We start from the raw sequence: 22,547 nt of genomic DNA on the forward strand, positions 1-22,547 counted from the left end.
GGCACTAAAACACGGAGCGGTAATTAATTAGACTTTCATAAAGAGCACAAAATTCTATAAATTATATTTCATTGCCGGGGCATAAATGTCAGTGGCGGGGCTGCTGCCATGCGCGACTGCGCATCACGTGCCCCACAGTCGAGCGTAGAGAGCAGACAGAGAGAGAAAGAAAGAGAGCCGAGAGCCCCACCCCCTTTGGCAATATCATCGTTATTAATTGTTGGCCATATTTATGGAAGCACTTACTCGTATTGTCCAGTTCCAGCGCCAGTCCCAGCCCCAGTCCCAGCCCCAGCAATGGCAATGGCAATCGCATGTTTGCAAAATAAAATCGGGGAAAGCCCATGCCATTCCGAAACAATACTCAAATACGAGTATAAATGAATGTTACTCGCTTTGTGTTATAAATTGTTTATTCAGTTTCTCTCTCTTTGCACATCATTTAAATAAGTGTTTATAGTACTTCATTGGGGGGTGGAGTGGGGTGGAGGAGTGTCTAAAGGATTTAATTCAGCGTGGAATTTTCACAATAATTGCAGTTATAGGAACACATGGACAACAGCAACGAAAGTGGATAAATTAAATTACAATACACAGATTCAGATTCAGACACAGACACAGATACAGATACAGATACGGGGGGATGGGACACGATGCTAGGTCTACGCGTAATTAAATTAACTAATACTGTTATAATTCTACAGAAAATTACAATACAGTGAAACCGTTTCCGCTTCCGTTTCCGCTGTCCTTGACTCACATTCAGCGCTGGTCACATTTTCAACGAACGGTCTATGGTTCACGACGATCTCTCTCTCTCTTCAGCATCACATGCAACATCGTTCACTCTCGCTCTCTCTTTCTGTCTGTCTGTCTGTCTCTCTTGCGTTCTCTTTGGATGTTGCAGCAACAGGTTTTTGAGTTATTTACAAAAGGTTTTCAACAACATTGCACATACATTTCATAGATAGATTTTTCAAGGAATTTTGCTGGTTTGCTTGGTTTTCGGGTGGGACACTCTTAAGGACTCTCCGCTCTTGTGGAGGCTGGTGGCGAGGCCTGATGCTGCGGCACCTGATACGGACTGAAGCGTTGCGGATAGTGACTCATCTGCGGCCTCGCCCGCAGATCCGGCGACGCCGAGCCGCACGAGGATGTGGGTGTGGCCGGAGCAGGCGGTGCTGCCGCTGCAGCAGGTGGGGGCGGGGTGCGATTGGCGCCCGCTGCTGCCGCGGCGGCTGCTGCAAAGGCCGCCTGTTGATTGGCACTGGCCAGGAACCCGGCCGTCAGCTGGGGCCACTGCTGCTGCCACATCCCCAGCTGGAAGGCGCTGAGGTGCGAGGCCTGTGGTGGCGGAGCCTGCCGCTGGTACAGATGGGGCAGCAGCATCTCGGTGTACGGCGAGCGGCCAAACATCTGCAGGTGCTGGCGGGCCTTCTCCAGGAGGGCCAGCGAGGCGGCGTCCGCCTCTTGGGGGGTGAGCTGCGACATCAGCGGATCCGGAAAGAAGCGCAGTGGTGCGGCTCGCATGTGCTGGTCGAAGAAAAACGCATCCATTGGATCTCTGCAAGCGAACAGACGAGAGACCAGATGATAAAAAGCTTTAGAGAAGAGTCTTGGGCAGAGTCAGGGACAGGGACAGGGGCAGAGCTTCAGTTGGGGCAATAACATAATTACGTTGAAAGTAACTGCCAATTGCCGACACTAAACTACAGGAACAACAACTGCAACAACAGCAACAAGAGCCACAAGAGATACATTCACTCATTATTTTCGTGTTTTCATTTCATGTACGAATCGGCTTCAAAGTTAAAGCCGCCGATCTGTAATTTACGCCACTTAAGCCGCCGCCGTGCCGGCTACAACAGCGATGTTGCTCGTGTGCTGTTGCCATGTTGCTGCTGGCGGCGGCAGAGCGTTTGCTGCTGCTGCTGCTTCTGCTGCGTTGCTCTTGCTGTCTTAATAGTCGCCGACTTGCAACACTTTGAAGTTGCTGTCGAAAAAAGGGCTGCAGCGGCAGCCTTCAGGTGCCTTGCCAAAAAGAAGCCCGAAGAATGGGGTCCTTTTGGCGCTAGGGCCATTCTGGGCCGCATGTTGCTGAGTGCCCGAAATGTTGCTCGTGTGCGAAAACGTCTACATTTCAGATTAACTGATTTATTGAATGTATTATTCCAAATTTGTTTTTGAATTTAGTTGAAATATTTTTATCGTGACATGCAAAAGCTTCAAGAAAGATGCTCTAATATGCTGGGACTAAGCATGTTGCAGAGGGAAGTGTCGAATACAGTCAACGACAGATTTTGCCCATTCATTGACTAAGAAACGTCATGCATGATGAATGATGCTACCATTTTATCATAGAACTTGCCCTTTAATCTGTATTTTTTCAGAGAAATCCCACATCGTGCTCCAATCACAATAGCGACGGCATTGGCTGATTGATCGCATGTGCTGCACGTCGCAGCCGCAGGCAGTTGCTAATGGAAACGCGGCTCCGCACTCCGCACTCTGTTCTCCGACACTTTCACACATTTTCGCTAATCAGCAGCAACTTGAGCTACTGTGGGGTTTTACGGCTCAACAGGCAATCGTAAATTAGGCCATAAATCAGACATGACCCCATAAAAACGGGGCAGAAACGGAGCAAACTACTGTATTGCGAGTAGAGGGCATCCGAGTCCAAGTCCAAGACCAAGTCCAAAGGAAGAGACACTCACCTATCAAAGTCAGTGAGACGCGACGAATCGCGAAATCCTTTTGCAAACGGATTCGAATCGATTTTCAGTTTCGTAATCAATTGATTCTGATAGGCCGTCACGGCCGTGAACACGGTCTCCGGGAAAACGAAGGTTTTATGATCCATATCCTGCAGCTCCTTGGGATTGCCGGGTATGCTCTGGCCGTGGCTCATCCGTACCAAGTGGATCCGTGGCTGATAGCGATGCATTGAGTTCAACACGACCTGTATGAAACGAAACGAAACGAGAAGAATTTCCTGAATGCGAATGCTTATAAAAAATGTACGCCCATAAAAAGTAGTCCATGTTTGCTTTGACTGTCCTCGGAAGGCTCTGCAGCCTCCATTCTCCTATCCTATATCCCAGTGCCCATCGCATCCTTTATGGCTGTGATAAAAACGGTAGCAGGCTCGTAAACAGAGCGTCGCCACTCGGATCTTGGGCTCTCAAAACATGTGGGCGAGTCGTCGGTGGAGTGGTGGAGGAGTATTTGCCACCAAATTGCCAACAATTTTCATTCATTTTTGTGCGCGCGCAATGCCATTTGCATATGTGCATGTTGTGGCAACTCTGGCTGACCCCATCTGACCCGACACGACCCAACGACTGAAGACAATGCCAGTCAGCCGCCCGGCCGCCAGTTTATGTGTTTGCGTCTTCCCTAAATTATTCATAAATGAATTCGGAATGCCAGAAATGCTACCTCTTGCAGGTGCTCTCTCACTGGTATTGGGGTTAAGAGTTAGGAGTTGGATGTACCATATAATATAATATAATCTATTGAAATCAAAGACAAAGGGAAGCTAGACTTTGAAATCTTAAGGTTTCTGTCTGTGAAAGAGAGTTTTATACGCTGAAAACTATTGATTCTTGTTGGTTTTGATCTCTTCTAGTTTTACTGAAGTGGCTTCTATAAGCTATATTGCATTTTACCCAATACAAAGGAAGGAAGGAGGCAGCATTCCATAAATCACTGGCTTCTAGGACACAATAAAAGGTAAGAGATCAATCAGGAGCACCTACTATTGATAGAAATCGAAATGCTTTTATGCCCGGCTCATTCAGTGGCATCTTTGCCTGGAAAATTTACTTTAAAATTGGTAAACTACAGCCCCAATAATAAAGCAAGCTTACAACTCTCCTGGAAGGTAATACCATCACTATAGAAGCTCCAGCCTGTGTGTTTCTTATCCTTTTAAACACATACCGATGCGAAACTAGTTCATCCGTTTAGCAGCCTAAAGCCTATCCTCCCCTTCATCGATTTCTTACTGCCTCTAACACTCCCGCCTGTCCACCCCGTGAATGTCCTTTGCCACCCGCGCCCCGTATCTAGAGTTCGACTCACCTGTCCGCTCTTATCCATTTCGTTATTTGTCAACTTCACCTTCTCGAAGGAGACGACCTGTTTGCGCAACGCCTCCGGGCTGATGGGGCAATCCGGATGGCAGTAGATGCGGGCCGGCGGCGGCGGATCCGCCTTGCCCGCCACCAGCCAGGAGCTGCGATGGTAGGCATAGCGATAGCGCCGCGAGTCCAGGGGCACAATGTCCAGCAGGACGGCGTACCGATCCGGGGGCTGGATCTGCCGCAGTGGACCCGAGAAGCTCACACGCACCGTGGGGAACATGCGCCTGAAAGTGGACCAAGTGGTGTGTGGAAATGGTCGGGAAATGTTAGTGAACTCAAAGAAAGGCATACAGAAAGGCGGAGGAAAATCGTGAACTATTTTTTTTATTGCCCGCCATTGTGTTTCATGGTTGAAGGGGGGCCCGGGGGTCGCTGCGGGGTATGCAAATAAGACGCATATTTAATTTTATGACTTTTAGCACGTTTTTAACACATTTCCGCACACCCCAGTGGAGGGTACAGTGGGTGTGCCACCCCCTGCCCATTCCACCAGCCACCTTCCCCTGAAACCCTCAACAGTTGAAATTATATAACAACAATTTGTCGTTTTTTGTGTCTGTTTGCGGTCGAAGGTAAGTGTAAATGACGCTAATGACCCAGCCCACTTTTTTGTCATTTGTCTCCGAGCCAAGAACACGGGGAGAGAACACCTTGTCAGAGCCAACAGCATTGGGTGTTTCTGTATCCATGAGTGTAGGCATGTTGTATCTGTGTTTGCTGGCTAGACGGAGTAATGGTAATGGCAATGGTGTGGGCTGGCTAATTATAATTGATTTGCTTTGAGTTGTGTTGGTAAATTAATGGGGTGGCATTTATTCAAATAAAATGTTATAATTATCGGAGAGAACCATTGACAATATTTGAGCACTAAACAGTGTTGAATAACGCAGGGAATATATAACTTTTGAGTAATATGAGAAAAAGATTTCATTTTTAAAGAAGATTTCAATGAATCTTAAGCAAATGTTGGGGATTCGTTTATTTCTAAGTAATTATTTTGTTTATTTTATTTATTTTTGTAAATGTAGATGTAGGCTCCGGTAGGGTTTAAGAAGAAGGAGCCCAGAAAGCAACCCTGTAACACTTTGAACCACGAACAAGTCGTGTTTCAATTTCATTGTGACTCATTTTTGTGTGTGATTTTGTGATTTGTACAATAGTACAGTTTGTCACCGCCCTGCTTAACAGACCGATATTGGGGGGAGTCTGGGCGTGGCCAATTGTGTGGGCCAGAGTTGCCAACGTCAAGTAGGTAACAGTTATGGGGCTATGGGCCCACTATTTAGTTTGAGCAACAACCCAAACGAATCACAGTCGTCGCGGCAATCGTTGGCTCGTTCTGGCTGTAACACAAGTAGCAAGTGCCGGAGCAGTTGCAGTTGCATGCCACAATTAGCACCATTGTAGCAGGCATTTAACATGGTTTCTCTTATCTGGATATCTACGAGCTGCAGCCAAGCGGAAGCCGCCGCCAGAGCCGGAAGCTTCCATTTTGTTTTTGGCCAAAAACAAAGAAGCAGAAATGTAAGCAGAATGTAATGGAAGTCCGAGCTGAGTTCCAGCTAAATTTATTCGGATTGTTAACACTTTCCTCAGCCATTTGATGGCTCTGCTAATGTGCCCCATAAATGTGTGAAGCTAGACCAACAGCCACGCCTGTTTTTGGGCTATATCTAATGCCGCCCCCCCGGCGGAAATGTCGTAAATCATATTCCAACATTTACATACATTTTATTAGCCACAGAACCACAGCCACTCCCACCCTTCGGGGAAAACCGCTTCGACTTCAGTTCTTTCTTTTTGCTGGTGTGGATTTTATGTATTTGTTTATGGGAAAATTAGGGAAATGGCTTTTACTCAGTTCAGTTTTAGTGTGGAATGGAATGCAGGAGTGGACTTGGACGTGGACACCGACCGGACCGAGCTTAGGTGCCAAAGGTTACAATTATGAAGTTTACACACCATTTGCCATGGCAAGAAATACCACAGAAAGGGGAGGACTGGCCAGCAGCGATGACTTGGGGTGGCTTTGGTTTCAATTAGTCTGGCTGAATATACTACGCTATATATAGAGACCCTATGGGAGAGCCGCCAATTCATTATCAACACCTTTGTTACAGCAAATTAAGCCTCAAGGTCTAAATTAATAAAATGCAAATTAGCCAGCGACTAAACCCCGAAACAACCCCGAACCCCAAACAGAACAGAAGAAAAACGGATATATAAAACTATAACTTAGATCTTATCGGAAACTGACAACACTCCCCCCTGTTTTTCCCTCTTTCCCTGTTCCACCGCTGGCTGCATTTCCATTTTCCCATCTTTTATTAGTTGATTAATTCATAATTTAGACCCGTCTCCGACTCCGACTCGGACTCGGACCCTGCCCCTGCACTGCACCTTTCGTCTGGGGGATTAACTTGTTCCAATTGTTGTCTGTTCTTGTCGATTCCCTCTGATAAATGGTCTGGGTTTCTGTTCAGCTGTTCGTTGAAATATTAATGGAGCTGTGGCCAAAGTTGTGTCTGAAAATACAGAAAATTCTGCCTGCCTGCACCATGAAAATTGCAATTGCCATGCACTGCCTTGTGCTACTGTGCCTGTCCCTTCGGACCCTAGCCTAGCCCCGGGATAGACAGATCCCGGACCTGATAGGCGTGAAGAGTTTGTCGCAAAATATTGACAAACCGAGGGACTTCGACCCGCTGGGCGAGAGGTCAAAACAATTAGCCCGCCCGCCCGCGTCTTCTGACTTTTGTGCGCCGTCTTTGTCCACGTACAGAATGTCCTGCAAAAGAACCTCAAAACCGCTGACAGCGTGACAAAATCACAAACCACGTGATATTTTATTTCAATGACCGCAGAGCAAGCACATACCCACGCACACATAAGGCGACGAGCAGTCCTCAGTCCTAACTTGACCATCTGACAGGCAGGTAAACACAAATTCGAACAATTTCTGACTCTTTTCTTGGGCTGTAAATCATCCTCGAAGTCGGCTTCTTGTTTCGGGCCCGAATCTTTTGGCAATTTGATGCAGTTCTTGTCGCGCATTTCATGGCTCCGTTCTGAGGGGAGCTGCGCATGCGCTTGTTGCATGTTGTGGCAACATTTTCATGGAATTGCAACGATTGACTGAATGGTTCTGAATGGTGCCATGAATCCGATATACATATGTATCTGTAGAGTATATCTGTGTAAATTGAGGGGTTTCCTTCTGGTATTCATTTCAGATACAAGAAACACCAAAAATATCCCAACTTCCCATTGCTGCCCTCCACACCTGATCCCTGATGAACATGCCACCGAATCATACCATCTAAAAGCTGTACCCAAGCCTATACTTTTGTAATTTAAAATGTATCACTCAGAAAACAAACAAAAAAGCATTGGCACTCCCACTTCCCCTGGACCTGACCCTGGACCTGGACGGACATGTTTAGCTGCCAAACGACGTGCTGACATAGATGTATATCGGGATTGGGAGTTATTGTTCTGTTTCTCTCTCTTTTTTTGTGTGCTTTGCAGTTGTGTTGCATGCATCAAACCCGCACAAATGTAAATACGAGTAAGCGGCGGCAAGCATCGGTATCCTTTGGCTAATTACAGGGCAGCCAGTGGCAGCAGTCACCAAAAAAACAGTGAGAGTCAAACAGAACACGAAACGAAACGAAACGAAATGGGGGCCCAAAAGCCAGGGGACATGCAAATGTGTTGTTAGCGCGACAATCGGTAGCTATTACAATGCAATTTATACTTTGTGTGGACTCCTGGCTCAGGCAGGACTCAGAACTCAGGATTCTGGATTCAGGAGAAGCGGGAGCGGGAGCGAAAGGAGTAAATTTGTTAATGTGTCGTAAATGCGCACAGCAGGTGGAAGGGGGATGGCGAGTGGGAAGTGGGGGAGGTGGAGATCTCTTTTGGGGTCGACTGCTGACGGCCAACAAAGGGTTACACACACATTCAGAACAAACAAACAAAAGTTGCCAAGCGAAAAGACACAAAACCAAAGGCACTAAAAACACTAAATCATAAATCGACCAGAGAGTCGACTGTGTGATACCCAGTAACAGAAGAGAAAAGAGCGGAGATCGCGGCGTATTTTAAATATTTTTTCTCTCTAGTGAAATTTTGAACTTTAATCAAACTTTAATTAAAGTGGTAGAAAACTTCCACTCTGGGTCGCTACATCTTTATTAATTTTTGGGTATAAAAATTGTAGATTTTAAAAAAGATCTTGCATAAAACCTTATTTGTATCTCATGGAAGTACATTTATAAGGTTTAATTTTGTTGCACAGTATTGTTATTATGACTATTTTTTATTTATTCAATAAATATAATTATTTTCATTTAAATATTCAGTTTCCAGACCCCATTGGGCAAAGTAGTCCAGGAAGCAAAGAAGGCCTCAATCCTCATTGTTGAGGATAGTTCTCAGCATGGTGAACCTTTGCCTAAAATCCATCATACCTCTCACCCACTTGAAAAGGGGCACCAAAGTATCAAAAACAGGGCTCCTAACTACCACCTAGAGACTAATGCGTATTTCGCATGTTATCCAAAAAGCTGAAGAGAAAGAGAAAAGCAGAAAGGCAGAAAAAATAAAGCCAACAAAAAAGAGAAAAACAAAAAGTTCTTCTGGCACCCAAACTGTTATGTTTCATGTTCGTTCGTTCATGTTTCGTTATTCGTTTCATATTCATTCGCATTTCGCATTCACATTCAACCCACCAGCTCCCTGCCTGCCCTACCCTACCAGGCAGTCATCCATCCAACACGACATTCGCACGAGAATCGAGAAATATCGTCAAGCAATAATTTCTTCAACTTCTTTGTTGAGTTGCGAATGAAAAGTCGTTTAGGCCAGGTCTCAGGTCTGTGTTCGTGGGTACAGGTGTTTGTGTGTGGAGTGTACGCATACCCTTGCAGAGGGTACAATGATTTTGACAAGATGTTTGCAATGCATAAAAGGGAAGGGAGTGATAATAATGTATCAGTAAATTCTACAAAATCTATGCCCAGATATAAATTTTCATATATCCTTCATGTATTTTCAGGCATGGGTCCTACGTCGTAGATCCAATCAGCCAAGAAAGAAACAGGTGAGTAAATTTTGGCCTAAGGTCACCGTTTTTTCGATATAGTACTCAAGCAAAGGAAGGATCTGTAAGGGTATCAAAAACATCACCCCACAAAGCTAGCCTGGTCTTTTCCTGTTCAAATTTGATTGTAGTAGACCCAAACCGCTGATGAAATGAACTGCTTCCCCCTGGGTTCTGGCTGCTTCACAATTTTTTTTCTTTCTTTTCTGCTAATCGAAAATCGACGGCATATTATTTCGATGCCTTGTCAATCAAATTTCTTGGCCAGCTGATGGAGCCCCATGTAAATGAGAAACTAACCAAAAAGTTGTTGATATTTTCCAGTTAAGACGAGGAGGCGTCATCGGTGGGGCGGGGCGGAGCTGGGCTGGTGGCGACTGGTCTGGCGGGGGCTTGGTTCCATGGGTGAAAGGCGCATTAAAGTTTTATTGATTGTTCGAGTTTCTGTTTCGAGGACTTCTCGTGGGCAGTGTGGATGTGTGGTGGTGCCTTGATTGGTGCCCGACTGCCGGGGGCGGCATTATGGTTATGACCCGGACTGCCCCTCATCACACACTCCACACAGCACGCCCCAACCTGAGCCCACCGGGCAAAAGGCCTTTGGCAAATTGAATTCCAATGAAAGTTAAATGAAATAAAATGCATGCGAGGAGAGGAGTGGAGTTTGTGATGCAAGTGGACCCTGGAGACAATGTGATCGATTATCTGGGAATTTCTGCAATTGCAATCGATAAACGAATGCTGAAAATTGTTGGGGGTACACGTTTAACCTAATCGATTGCTGATGAGGCAAATTTGGGAACGAGTATGAGGAAAGCAGACATTTACTATACTAGGACGTAAAATATCAAATGATTGATGTCAATGATGAGGAAAAACATGGAAAAAAATTAAGAAAGTCTTGGCTAAGACATAGGAAATCTCTCAATGAAAACAATGTTTAAAAAATCCCATCACAATGCCAGAGTGAAGCTCTATTTTTACATCCCAAATATCTTTTACGAAACTACATTAGACTACAGTTCTTTTGTATTCTATCTTTATTATAAAAGTTATCCTACTAGGGATGTGAACATTCAAAACTTCCTAAATGTTTTCTAAGAATATTAATCCATATCCCCATCTCCCCCTTATCAACCTCTTTCAGGAATCCCACAACTTAATAAAAACATTAATTTTTACACTCATTCCAACCCAGACCTTTCATCACTAATTGATCCCTTTGAACACTGACCATTCATCCCATTCATATACCACTCCATTTCCCCTTTAATGTAAATGTATGTAGTAAATTTTTCTGTACAAGTTTCTCGTCTCGACTCACCTGCCCGATTTGGTAATGATCATTTCAGTGCCCAATTCATGGAACTTATCCCAGAGCTCCTTGGTCTCCAGGTGGCACTGGATTGGCGTGAGATCGTCGCAGTTGCACGAGCCGAGTATCTTGGGCGTGGGCTGCTGTGGATTTGGATGTGGATGTGGATGTAGATGGAGGAGAGTAGCGGAAGGTGGGACACGGTTAGAAAAGCGCTTTTCGTATGGGAGCGTTGCTGACTTTGTTGCGTTTGGTTACCTGCGCGGGCTCCTCTGGCGACAGGCGTTCGTCTTCGGGAGGACTCTGGGCTGGCGGTGGAGGCGAGGGCGTGGCCGTGCCACCACCACTAGATCCAGCTCCAGCCACAGCTCCAGCTGCGGCAGCATTTGGTGTGGTGGTTGTGGCACGCCCTCGATGGCTGCTTGATTTGCTGTGATTGCTGTTGTTGTTGTTATTGTTGTTGTTGTGATGATGATTGTGATGTTGGCGTTGTTGCTTGTTTGCTGTTGCATGGTGATGTGTCTGTTGCCGTTGTTGTTGCTGTTGCTGTTGTTGCTGCTGCTGTTGTTGTTGCTGTTGTTGCTGTGCAACACGCAATGCCTGACGCGTTTGTTGCTGAACTGCTGCTGCTGCTGCTGCCGCCGCCGCTGCTGTTGCAGCCAACGCCGTCGGCGATTCAGAGTCACTGCAGTCAACCACATCAACGTCAACATCATCGTCCACATCCTGGCCCGAATACTGTTCCACAGACAATGGACCTAGATGCAACAGAGACATCAAATTGGCTTGTTAATGCGGGAGGAACAGAGGCAGAGTGCCGAGTACAGAGGGAACAGAAAGAACGGAGTGTGCTACTATGGCAACATGTTGCATGTCGATGACGAGGGACAGTCGACACAGTCGAGAATCGGTCGCGCCCAGATGTATTTCACAGATTACGCCAAAAAATTCAATTATTTGCTCAAAATGCAATTTCATATGTTAATTCTCTACCAATCTGCCGTTGGCTGTGTGTGTGCGCCATGTGTGCGTTGTACCGCCAAATGGTGGGGCAGGACAGAGGCTGAGTGTGGGGGCCGGGGCCGGGGCCACGACTAATGAATGCATCTGTTGGCGCTTCTGTCTCTCTACCCAATTATGGCATCTAAATAGTTTCGCATACGCGACAGAGGGAGATAAATATACGCATAAGCGAATATATCCGACTCGCTTGTCGTGCCCCTGCCACCACTGCACCACACACACACCATGCGGCAACATACGACTGTCCCCCCTTGCATTCAAATAGGCTTTGATTATTTTATTGCCGCGCATTTGCCGCAATTATCAAGTCATCAACGTTGCATTGTCATCAATATATAATTTATAAAGCATAAAAGGAAAAACAACAAAATACGAGTACGAGAAAAAATATGCACAGAAAATAGAGGAGAAATATAATGCAATTGCGACACTTTACCTCCCGCCCTCCCACAGAACAGGGGAGGGAAATTGGTTTAGGGGAAGGGGGCCAATGGGTATTTCTAAGCAATCGATTAATTGGGTTTTTATTTCGTTGAAATGTTTTATTGAGGCGGGGCGGGGTCTTTCGGTGTGCTGTCATCGACAGATGGAACTGCTTGTCTTAAATGTATATACATATATATATTTTTATATACTCCTACTAGAAGTAAATAAAGTAATGATTCTACTGAAGGTCTCTTAAGACTTTTGGAAGACTCGTTTTTGATGATCTGTTGAATTGCAGAATATGTATATTTTTAGCGACTTCTTGAGTGACGTATGCTATTTGAAATACTTTTATTGTGAAGATTTAATTCCATTTGGGATACTTTTTATTAGTGTTTTGATTTCCAGGTTTGTTGTGGAATATAATTGGATTTAGTTCAGAAAAAGAAAGAACATTTTCTTGCATACTATTAATTAGAACCCCCCATGTTTATACGAAAATTCTGTATTTTGGGTAAATGGACTGATAATAAATATAATTACAAATGTTTTGCCATATTCATATGGTCGTCAAATATTTCAGAGCGGTCCTTAGTTCTTGGATTATATATTTTGAAGTACTTATGATAGATTTAATAAAGTCTCATGTAATTTGCAGTACATTTTTATTCCACAAATTGAAGGAAACTTCTTTCTGCTAGAAGTCTCAACTGGCTATATTTTGTTATAACAATTTTAAGCCTGATCGCTTTTTCAGATAGCATTCTAAACAATCTCTGGCTTGTGCGGGTTAATAAATATGTAAATAAAAGTTCGATTCGATTATCGTATAAACCCGTAACTTGGGCTAAACATCAACATGTTGGATATGCAAAATAAAATTCAATCAACAAAAGTGACTGGAACTTGTTCATTATGCAAACCATCAATTTAAACCAAAGATAAGAATATATATGAATAGAACTTCTTCTCAGAAAGAACCCCTCAAACAAATGAATGAATATTTCACAAAAATCATCAACAATTTAAGCGACGAAAAGGAAATGCTCCTACGAGTAGAAATGCAAATTGATATCTATTTAAGAGTGTGTATGGGACGGATAGAGATATATCAGATATAGTGTGTACGAGTAGATGTGGTGGAAGGTCGGAATTACTTTACTCACTCAGACTCCTTTCGGATGGCTCGCGGCTGCTCGGGGCGTTTCCGCCGCGCGCCATAATCGCGGCAATTGAGAAATCCGTGGCAAAGGAAATGTTGTGCTGATGCGGATGATGATGGTGGTTCAGCGGATGATGATGATTATGATGCTGATGATGATGATGATGAGTGGCGCTGCTGCCGTTGGCGAGGTTTGTGGTGGCTGCCGCTGCGGCTGCTGCCACAGCCGCTGTGGCAATTTGTTGCTGAAGCTTGGACTTGAAGTTCTGCGACGACGACGTCGGAGGCGGCGTCTGTGGAGGCTTTGTATTTGCCGGCTGATTGCTCAGAAGCATTTTCAAGCCGCGTTTTCCCTTTGCAGTATTTCGATATTCCGGTTCTTTGCGGATTTCAATGGTATATACAGTTTTGTTTTTATTTTTGGGTATTTGCTAGCGATTTATTGAAGTTTTTTGCTGTATTTGATAGAGAATGGGATATGTTTTATATTTTTGCAAAATTTTATTGAAATATATGCTAATCATTGAATTGATTATGCTGATTTGATTTGTTTATATTTTCATAATCAGTTATTTATAAAAATGTTCTTTGGTTCATTTCTGATGTTCTTTATTAGTTTTTTAAATGTTTTAAAAATTGTATTTAAATTTTTATCAACTGCAATAAATGCAGTTTTTGATTTTAAGTTCAAATTAGGTATTAAAATTATAATTACATTTTGACCGATTTGTTTTGAAACATTTGGCGGCTTTGATTGCAGTTTTATAATATTTTGATCAAGTTTATTAATTCTTGAAATTGTTTGATGTATGAGCTAAATTTTGGATTGCATGTTGACCGTGTTCAAAACATTTCCAGTTATTATTAGAACTGTATTCGAAAATATCCTTTCGATATTCGCTATCGTTTCACAGCCAGTTCTCGTTCTCGCAAACAACACACATTTCGTTTAGCCGGAATCCGCACACTTTACGACCGTAGCGAGGGGTTCCCGTCCGGGTTTGGGTTTGGGTCCGTGTCGGAAGAGAGATAGAGAGATTGTGTATTGGAGCCGCCGAGCCGTCGCTGCCACACAGTCACGCAGCTGACCATTGAATGAATCGCCATGAATCGAATGAGCGCCGGCCCGATTCGCTTTTGGCCGGGCCGCCATGTAAACGCATTCGCAAAAGCAAAGCCAAAAGCACAAAGGCAGGCAGCGGCGGCACGTTACGGCAGCGGCAGTGACAGAAAGCCGAAGTCGAAGACGAAGTCGCAGTCGCAGTCGATTCTGACCCCCAAAAGAGTGAAGAACCGATCTTACGGCAAAGGTTTTCAACACCCCAATACGTAACGCTATAAATAGTCTTACGTCACGTGGAGCGCTCTACGACTTAACGGTCTAACGGCTGATGGGGTTGGGGTGGGGTAAGGCACTTGGTTGATGCTACTGCTACTCCGCTGCCTCGTCGCAGCCAGCGTCAGATTCCTGACGGCACTGACTCGCGGCCCAAACTTTTGGCCTTACGTCACGCTAAGCCCTCGCTACGTAAGAGAAGACACGGCGCGCGGCTAACCGCAAAAAGTTTCAATTATGAGAAGTGCGAGCGAGGCAGCTGTATGGTGTGCATTCCCATGTAGCGACAGCGACGCCGACGCCGACGTCGACACCGGCGTTGCGCGCATAACTCATTTCCATTTCCCAAGACTCGAACGCCAGCATTCCTATGCACTCAACTGAGAGGCGGCTCCATGCCGTCCCGGCCGTTGGAGAGACAGAGACCACTAGTGTGTCGTGCGGTTGAGAGAGCGCTTGAGCGGCGGCCGTCCGTCTCTGTTTGGCGAGAGCGCAAACATGTTCATAAATTCGTCATTTTGTTTTTGGGCGGCTGTTGACAGTTGGGTCGTTGTTGTTGTAGTTGTTGCCATGGGTATGAATGGGTGTGAGTGGATGAGGGCACGAATGAGTGTGAGTGAGTAGTGTGCATGAGAGTGTGTGCGAGACTGAGTGACTTTATGTGGAAAAGAGAGTGAGACTGCCTGAGAGGCAGTATATGAGTGAGTGTATTTGAGAGAGTGAGTGCAGTGAGTGAGTGAGAGTGAGAGGGGGTGTGTTTTGTGCATTTCATCGGATATTTATGCATTTTTTCATCGTTTCATACGCTTTGTTCCGTTTCCATTTCGTTGGCTACTCACCACACTAAAGCGAGTGGAATCCATTGAGTAGAGTGCGTGCCTTGAGTGAAGTTTTCAAGGCATGAGAATGACATTTCTGTGAATTTGTGAATATACAATGAAATTGATTGGAGAAATGCAGTGACGAAAAGCAATAAAATTAAATTTTATTTATATTTTAAGAGCTATTCCATTGCAATTTTTAAGGGAAAAATAGTTTTAATTGTGAAAATAATCATAGAATCGTTAAAAACATATTTGTTCACCTAATTTAAGAAATCTTTTCGCTTAAAAATTAAACAAATAAAGCTTAAAAATCTCAATGGAATAGCTCTTAAGTTGGTCATACCCCTCGTATATGTATAATTTAAATGGTCTTTCCATGAACTTGAAACAAGTCCACATCTCACTCCCCAAGGCCAGCAAGAATCGGTACGACCCGTCAATGTAACATCGAGAATTTATGGCCCTGTAAAAAATTGCACAAAAGAAAATTTACATAATAGAAACGTATGCTCCCCGAAACTTAATTTTCTCCACTTGATGCCAACCAAACAAAGAACGTAAAAACCGGGGGAAAATATAAAAAACATTGCACAAATAATTTATTTAATATTCAATACTTCGAGGGTGCAAGGAAATATTGTAGGCAGAAGGAAAATCTATAACCCTTCATTCATGATCAGCATTGCCAGCTAAGAATTCGGAATTCGGTTACATTAATCATTGTCTTTGAACATTTTTGTTTCCCTGATGTTTTGTATACCCGTACTTCCCTTTTTATCCACGTAGAACTCATATTACCCATACTCAGACCCACAAAAAGAGAGACAGACAGACAGAGAGGAGACCGACCTCGAGAGTTATCTGAGAAAGTGTCTCGTGTGCGGCGGCGTCCAATTGGAAAATCATAATTGAATATCAGGGTTCCTGTCACTCTTCCTCCCTCACTGCACGCTCCCTCCGCACATTTCCAACCGCTCCCCTTCCTCCTCCCTAGATAGGGTATGTAAATTTTTTTAATTTAAATGTTTGCTCAAAAGAGAAAAAAAGTCGAGAATGGAAAAAAATGCGACGATGGCGTGTGAACGCAGCAGAAAATTATAGTCCTAGGGAGAGTCCTGGAGTCCTGCCTCCTCCGGTGGCGCAGCCCGGCAGACATCCCGCCACCATCTTGTTTCCCTCCTCCTGACTTTTTTCACAATTCGTCAGCTGCGCCCTTTGCCCCGACCCCGACTCCGGTCCTTGCTCCAAAATGCGGACGCGGAAGAGGATGAGGATACGCGGCGCCGTGCTCGGAGCAGTCCTTTTTTTCCTACCGCCCGACTGCGGTTTCATTTGCATGCGGTTCGTGGTTGCCAGCCGATGCGGCGCACAATTGAGCCACTAATGGCGATGTTGATGGTGGCCAGGATCGGCCAAAAAGAGAGAAAGGGACAGAGAGAGAGAGAGCGAGGCAGACAGGGTGGGCCCTGTTCCCCCGTCTCTCACTTTTGTTTGCTTTGTCGCGGTTCGGTGACAATTTTTCAATGATTTGTTTCCTGCCCTGAAATCTCATTTGCATATGCCACCATATTTTTTCAACTTTCCTGTTTTTTCCATTCGAATTCCTGTTCCTGCGCCTGGAGTGAAAAATGGCAATCGCTTTGTTTTATTTTCAGTGTGGGTTGGTTCTTCGTCTAACTTTCGGGCAATTTGAATTTGATTTAATGAAATTAAAAGGGCGTGTTCTCCTAATAGTGCTCTTCTTTAAATAGTTTGGGTGTATTTTCGGAAAGGGGGAAGGGTCTGGCTAATGAAGTGGTTAAGGGAATAGAAATGTTTCATTCAAGTTGATTAAAACAACAGAGACATTTTTCATTGTTTACTGGAAAGCGACAGGAGCAAAGTTCAGGCAGGGAAATAATATGTTGAAGGCGGAAGCCAAAGGCAACTTGAAAGGGGATTTATGTTTTTTGATGTTTTGTAGCTATATAAAGTCATTCGACAAGAACAAACTCCTCTTGCTCCATAATTGCAATTATAAATATTCGTGGATATCCGCAAATGCTGTACTTATATAGAAATTATTTCAGATTTAAAGGACATCGATCATGGGATCATGATCAGGGTACTCGCTGATTGCCCTGAATATCCAGTTTTGAGTACTAATACTTTATTAGACAACGACTAGATACTATTTCAACTTGAATCCGTTAATGTTTATATGATTAGTTTTCACACATTTCGTTCCTGATGAAAGGGATATTGCTCTGGCTTCCAAGAAATTCATGTTCTCAGTCATATACCATTCGTCAAGAGTATGCCTCCTGGCCAAAAATAACTTCCTTAAACTGTTCCTTAGCAAGTCTTCCAATAGGATCTACAATTATGTACCTGGGCCAGCTCCAAGGATGCCAATAGAAAATTCTCAATTGAAAAGACTACCAAAAATATACTTTGAAATGGTTTAGTGATTAATTTTTGCTATGAATGAAAAACAAGTAGAGAATAGAAAACAAAATATAAAAGTGTAAGATCGATAAGGTCAACGAGATAACGAAAATGTGTATGTGAGCATGTCAAAATTGCGTGAATCTGAATCAAAAGAAGAACGGATTCCTGTTTCTGTTTCTGTTCCTGTTTGACACTTACAGAGAAAATGGCAACTAACGCCAACAAGCACATTTCAAGTGTTTACTCTGATGTTGGCCTGATTTCTGTTTATTTTGGAGGCAGAAAATCATTTGGTTTGAAATCCTCTGTACGACATACTCTGAAAACTCCATAAGTAGCTACCTCACGCTTCCCTAATAGTTCCACAGAATCAAAAAACCACTTTTGCCTGATGTCTAAACAAACAGAAACCTTTAGGCTGAAGAGCTGGCTTTTGGCTTCAGACATTTGCATAATTTCGCGTCCGCACTGCAAACAAATCAAAACAAAGCAATCCAAAACTTATTTATGAACAACATCATAGAAGTCTATAACTAACCTGAAGCCAAGATATGAGGAAACATCTCTAAAGCCAGGAGAGCACTGATGGAAGGGTAACCCAATCAACTCTCCAGAATCCATTCCCATTCCGATTGAAATTGTATGGCAGGGAGATACAATAGATTTTTGTTTACGCTTTGACGGGATTATGGCCGAAAACGGAAGCCGCAGAATAGATTCCACGCCCGATGTTGCTGTCCATTAGTTTTTATTTTTGGAAATTTCACTATTTTCCTTGCGGCCCCCCACTCCGACGTGCACTAAATGGCCAATAAGCGTGCAGAAAAAAAAGGAAAAGGATGGAAAACTAAGCCGTTGAAGCCGTGTCAGGACATGGCCATCTAAATGCACATGACAGCCATATTGTGCCACGGGATATATCAATTTTATTGCTGCCCAAAATCGAAACAACATGTGGTGTGCCTTACGCTTTTTTTGCACCGTCCTATTGTTGCATATAAATTGCGTAGCAAATGGTTTTGTTTTTGCTTTAGGTTGCTGCTGCAACCTTAATCCTTTGTGCCGCAGAAGGTGGAACAACAAGCAGAAAAATAATAATTGCGAACAATTGTATTTTATGGCATGCCAGTACCAGGGCCAGTGCCAGTGCCTGAACATCCTTGAGGAGCAGGAGGAGAAGGAGTGCGAGCGAAGCGTGTCACTGGAGGGCAGGTGTGACCAGATCGGAATACCAAGGACACGAACCCGAACCCGAAACCGAACGGGCACTTATCCTTGAGAGATTCCAGAGTAGGACAAGAGCAGAGCAAATCAATTATGCCAGCAGCCACAGCAGCAATGAGTCCCTGATCTCGTCCCTAATTTGATTTCATTACCGCGCCCACAACTGCGAAAAATTGTAGGCAAAACAAATCCTTTTGGCCATGTCTAGGGCGGCGCTGTGCCCGAGCTTAATGCGAAAATTAATCGAATCGAGATCGAAGCTGGCTCGCAGCTCTGGCAACGCCTTCCAGCTGCAGAGCGGAGAAAGAGCACCAGCAGCAGCATCATCATCGGTAACCAGAAAAAGAGGTTCCAAGCGAAGCTCCGAAGAGAACCAGCGTGCCACAACTACCGAAAGCGTTGAAAACACTTTGTCGGCTCACAGATGCGTTGATAATATGGTAAAATTGCCAATGATGCACGCCCACTGTTGCCACAGAGACCCCAGAGACTGGACTGGGCTTCCAGCAGATGCAGATGCAGATAAGCCTCCTCAGATGCAGATACAGATACAGATACGAATGGTGCAACGAGCGTACTCGTATGCAGATACATTTGTTTTGGTCTTTGGCCGTGGCACGACTGTTTCCTGCCACATGGTAATTGCCACATCAAATGTGCTAGAGAAACAAACGCTCCACTCTCTCGCCGAGATTAACGATCTTTCGGTATGGACCACATCCTGGACGGGGATCAGCCAGCCATCCAGCCAGCCAGCCTGGCGGAGAACATCAAATGCCGAGGCAGCAATTGAAATTATTATTAACACGCGTTCCGTTTGCTGTCAAAATTTATGAGCCCAACTTGCAGCATCAATTGTTGCTGTTGTTCCTCCTGGTGGTGGTGCTGCTGCTGCTGTCGATGATGAAGTTGAGACAGATAATTGTTGCACTTGGAGAAATTAAGAGTAGAATTGCTTAAGATTGGATCTTTGAGTGTTTAGTGAGGAACTGATGAAAGAAAAAGTCTTTAAAAATGGTCCGAGTGTATATAAATGATATAATATTTATGGAACTTTTTCCCTTCGATTCTCTTAATGTATAAGCTGCAAATTACTTCTTCAACATAAAACATAAACAAAACGGTTAGATCAAAGAGACGAAGAACCTGGGCTGGAAACACTAGATGGCTGCCGTATTCTTCAGAGGTGGCATGCCATGGGGAGGGGGGAAGGGGAAGAGATAGTCGCCACACACAGAGCACAGATAGTCGTCAATGGGATGCGAAGAATGTGCCCTCATCGGAGCCACCCACACGATAAAGAGCTCAACTCGACGCTTGACTTGAGGCTTATTAAATATTAATAAATTGCCTTCCAGTGACTCGGAGAGTCGGAGACTTTGGTAAGGGGAGAACCTGAGAGTGAGAAGACAATGGAACAGGCAGACACAATGTCAGCCAGCTACAGTCAGGCAGGTATTCTATTGAATCGGGGCGAGGGCGAGTGTGGGACAGGTTGTTCTTGGGGTTAGGGGTAACCAATAAAAATCTCTTGTCATTGTCGCTGTCAAAACTGTGATCACACCTTGCTGGCCCATTGTTAGGGTGCCATGTGATTAATGCGATTTATATCGGATGCAAGGACATCCACTCCGATCCCGATGCCGATCCCAGGAAAACGCCAAAGGAGCGTGGGCAGGCGGGTCCCGGGAAAGGGAAAATGAAACAATGAAAATCTTGACATGCCAGACAATAGAGTGTGGCGGACTTGTAGGAAGCTGACTGCAGCACAAGGTGTGAAAGATCAACGAGGTGAACGAGGGGCCATGCAACTCCCCAACTCCTGTCCGTACTCCTCCAAGAAGGTGTGTGCGTGGGATGATCTTATCGCGTAGAGAGACACTCTGTCTCCTGAGAACCGGGAACAAGGTGACGCTGATTTGTCTGGCCTTCTCCGTTCCCTGGTTTCCTAGAAGCCTTCTCCATATCCCTTCCCATCTCCATTTCCATCTCCATCACCATCGTCCATGTCCATGCCGATGTCATGACAGTACGAAGTTTACCAGGAACCAATCATTGCCGAGCGCCTGCCTCGGCTGCAATTAATCACAGGGCGGTGCAAAAGCTTTGGCCTGATGGCTGCTAAGCACGCTCCCAGATGCAGGCTGCACAAAATTGCTGTCACTGCACAGTGGACTAAACCACTAAATTATTGGATATAACTTAGCCAACATTCTGAATTATTTTCGAGTTATGGAAAGCCAAAGGAAATAGGGAGATGTTGCAAAAGGGGCATGAATTAAGGGAATGCTCTAAAGATTTACTGTCTTTCAATAGAAATTTAAGGGAAGGAATTATAAAACAGGAAGATTGCTACTCTTTGCGTTCTATTCAGATGTGAAACAATGGAGGAGTATGAGGCAGGAGGAGTATGATATCTAAATCGATCTGTCTACTTATGATATGTCCATAATATTTGCATACCATTCCATGGTGGCTCATATCCCTCATGCTGGATGCGGAGGACGGGACTGGGACGCCGCCATCTTGGCAATGGCCACCAAGTCAGCGACAATTACGTGGAACACACGCGTTGACATGCAGCACGCGATGCGGATATGAAAGCCATGCAAGGTATGGACAAGTATACGAGTATATACATAGATCCCCCAGCCCGAACCGAATCGAACCGAACCAAGAGACTGGGCAGGCGACAAGGCCCCGGGCCAGAGTCAACCTCAACCTGTCAATGCGAAATTACATGGACTGGGTGGGTCCCTGATCCCAGCAAGGGTTGGGCCAGCGACAAGAGATGCAATCAGCGAGCGAGCAGCGGGGGGACGACAGCCCAAATAGCTCCACTACGACGCAGGGAGGGGCGTCGGCACGCCCACCTTTGAGCAGGTGCAGCCTGCAATTAACTTGTGGCCATACTCTCGCCACACTTCGTGTGCGACATTTTTTCATTTTTTGGGTGCATTTTCTGTGGAGCCAGGTCCAAAATGAAGCTCTAAACTTTAACAAATTCACAGAGGCAAGTAACTTTTTCATTTTTCATTTGGAATTGTAGTTTTTGCTTTGTTTTATGGCAATTATATTCGGTTGGATTACGTGCAGGGCCATGCCAGTGTACCGCCCACACACGGCACCATCAGGTGACAATATTATTTTGTTGCTTTGGACCTGGTCTATGTAATTAGAGCGCAAACGGTTTGCATTTGGATAATTTTAGGGGCTTAGTGTGTTGGCCAAAAGGCAGGGGCGTCGCACAACAAGGGGTTACACAGGAATGGAATGGAAATTGGGATAACAATAGTGTTTCTAGAAGATATGGTGTCATTAGATGCTCATTACTAGACCCTATTATTGTTTGTACATATCTCTAATTATACTCTAGTATAGTAAGGAGATATTCCTCCCCCTAGCTCCAGCTCTGTGGCAACTTCCATTGATATTTCCAGATGTATGTACTGTAACTCTGGCTGACATGCAATGAGTGCCATTGGAGGAGTGTAAATGTGCGATATGAGACCGCCATTACGACAAAAAATAATCATTTCCGAGGGTTACCAATCA

At 44.6% G+C, this 22,547-nt stretch overlaps 1 protein-coding gene across 5 annotated transcripts; it reads right to left on the reverse strand.

Annotated features, from left to right (window-relative positions):
- Positions 1-395: 395 nt before the first annotated feature.
- H15 (T-box protein H15) lies at positions 396-14,676 on the reverse strand. 5 transcript variants are annotated; one of them, XM_033380260.1, is made up of 7 exons: positions 14,121-14,676; positions 13,183-13,633; positions 10,808-11,325; positions 10,577-10,710; positions 4,087-4,372; positions 2,718-2,962; positions 396-1,564 (listed from the first exon to the last, which is right to left on the reverse strand). In XM_033380260.1, exons 2-7 carry the CDS (start codon positions 13,511-13,513, stop codon positions 1,021-1,023), a joined length of 2,058 nt encoding a protein of 685 aa, XP_033236151.1. In that variant the 5' UTR covers positions 13,514-13,633; positions 14,121-14,676; the 3' UTR covers positions 396-1,020. The 5 variants fall into 5 exon arrangements, with proteins under 5 accessions (XP_033236151.1, XP_033236154.1, XP_033236153.1 ...); XM_033380263.1 differs by having other exon boundaries at positions 10,577-10,707; positions 10,826-11,325; positions 13,894-14,676; XM_033380262.1 differs by having other exon boundaries at positions 10,826-11,325; positions 13,894-14,676.
- Between the last annotated feature and the right edge of the window lie 7,871 nt (positions 14,677-22,547).

Source organism: Drosophila pseudoobscura, chromosome 4, assembly GCF_009870125.1.
Source record: "Drosophila pseudoobscura strain MV-25-SWS-2005 chromosome 4, UCI_Dpse_MV25, whole genome shotgun sequence".
NCBI classification, from domain to species: Eukaryota; Metazoa; Arthropoda; class Insecta; order Diptera; family Drosophilidae; genus Drosophila; species Drosophila pseudoobscura.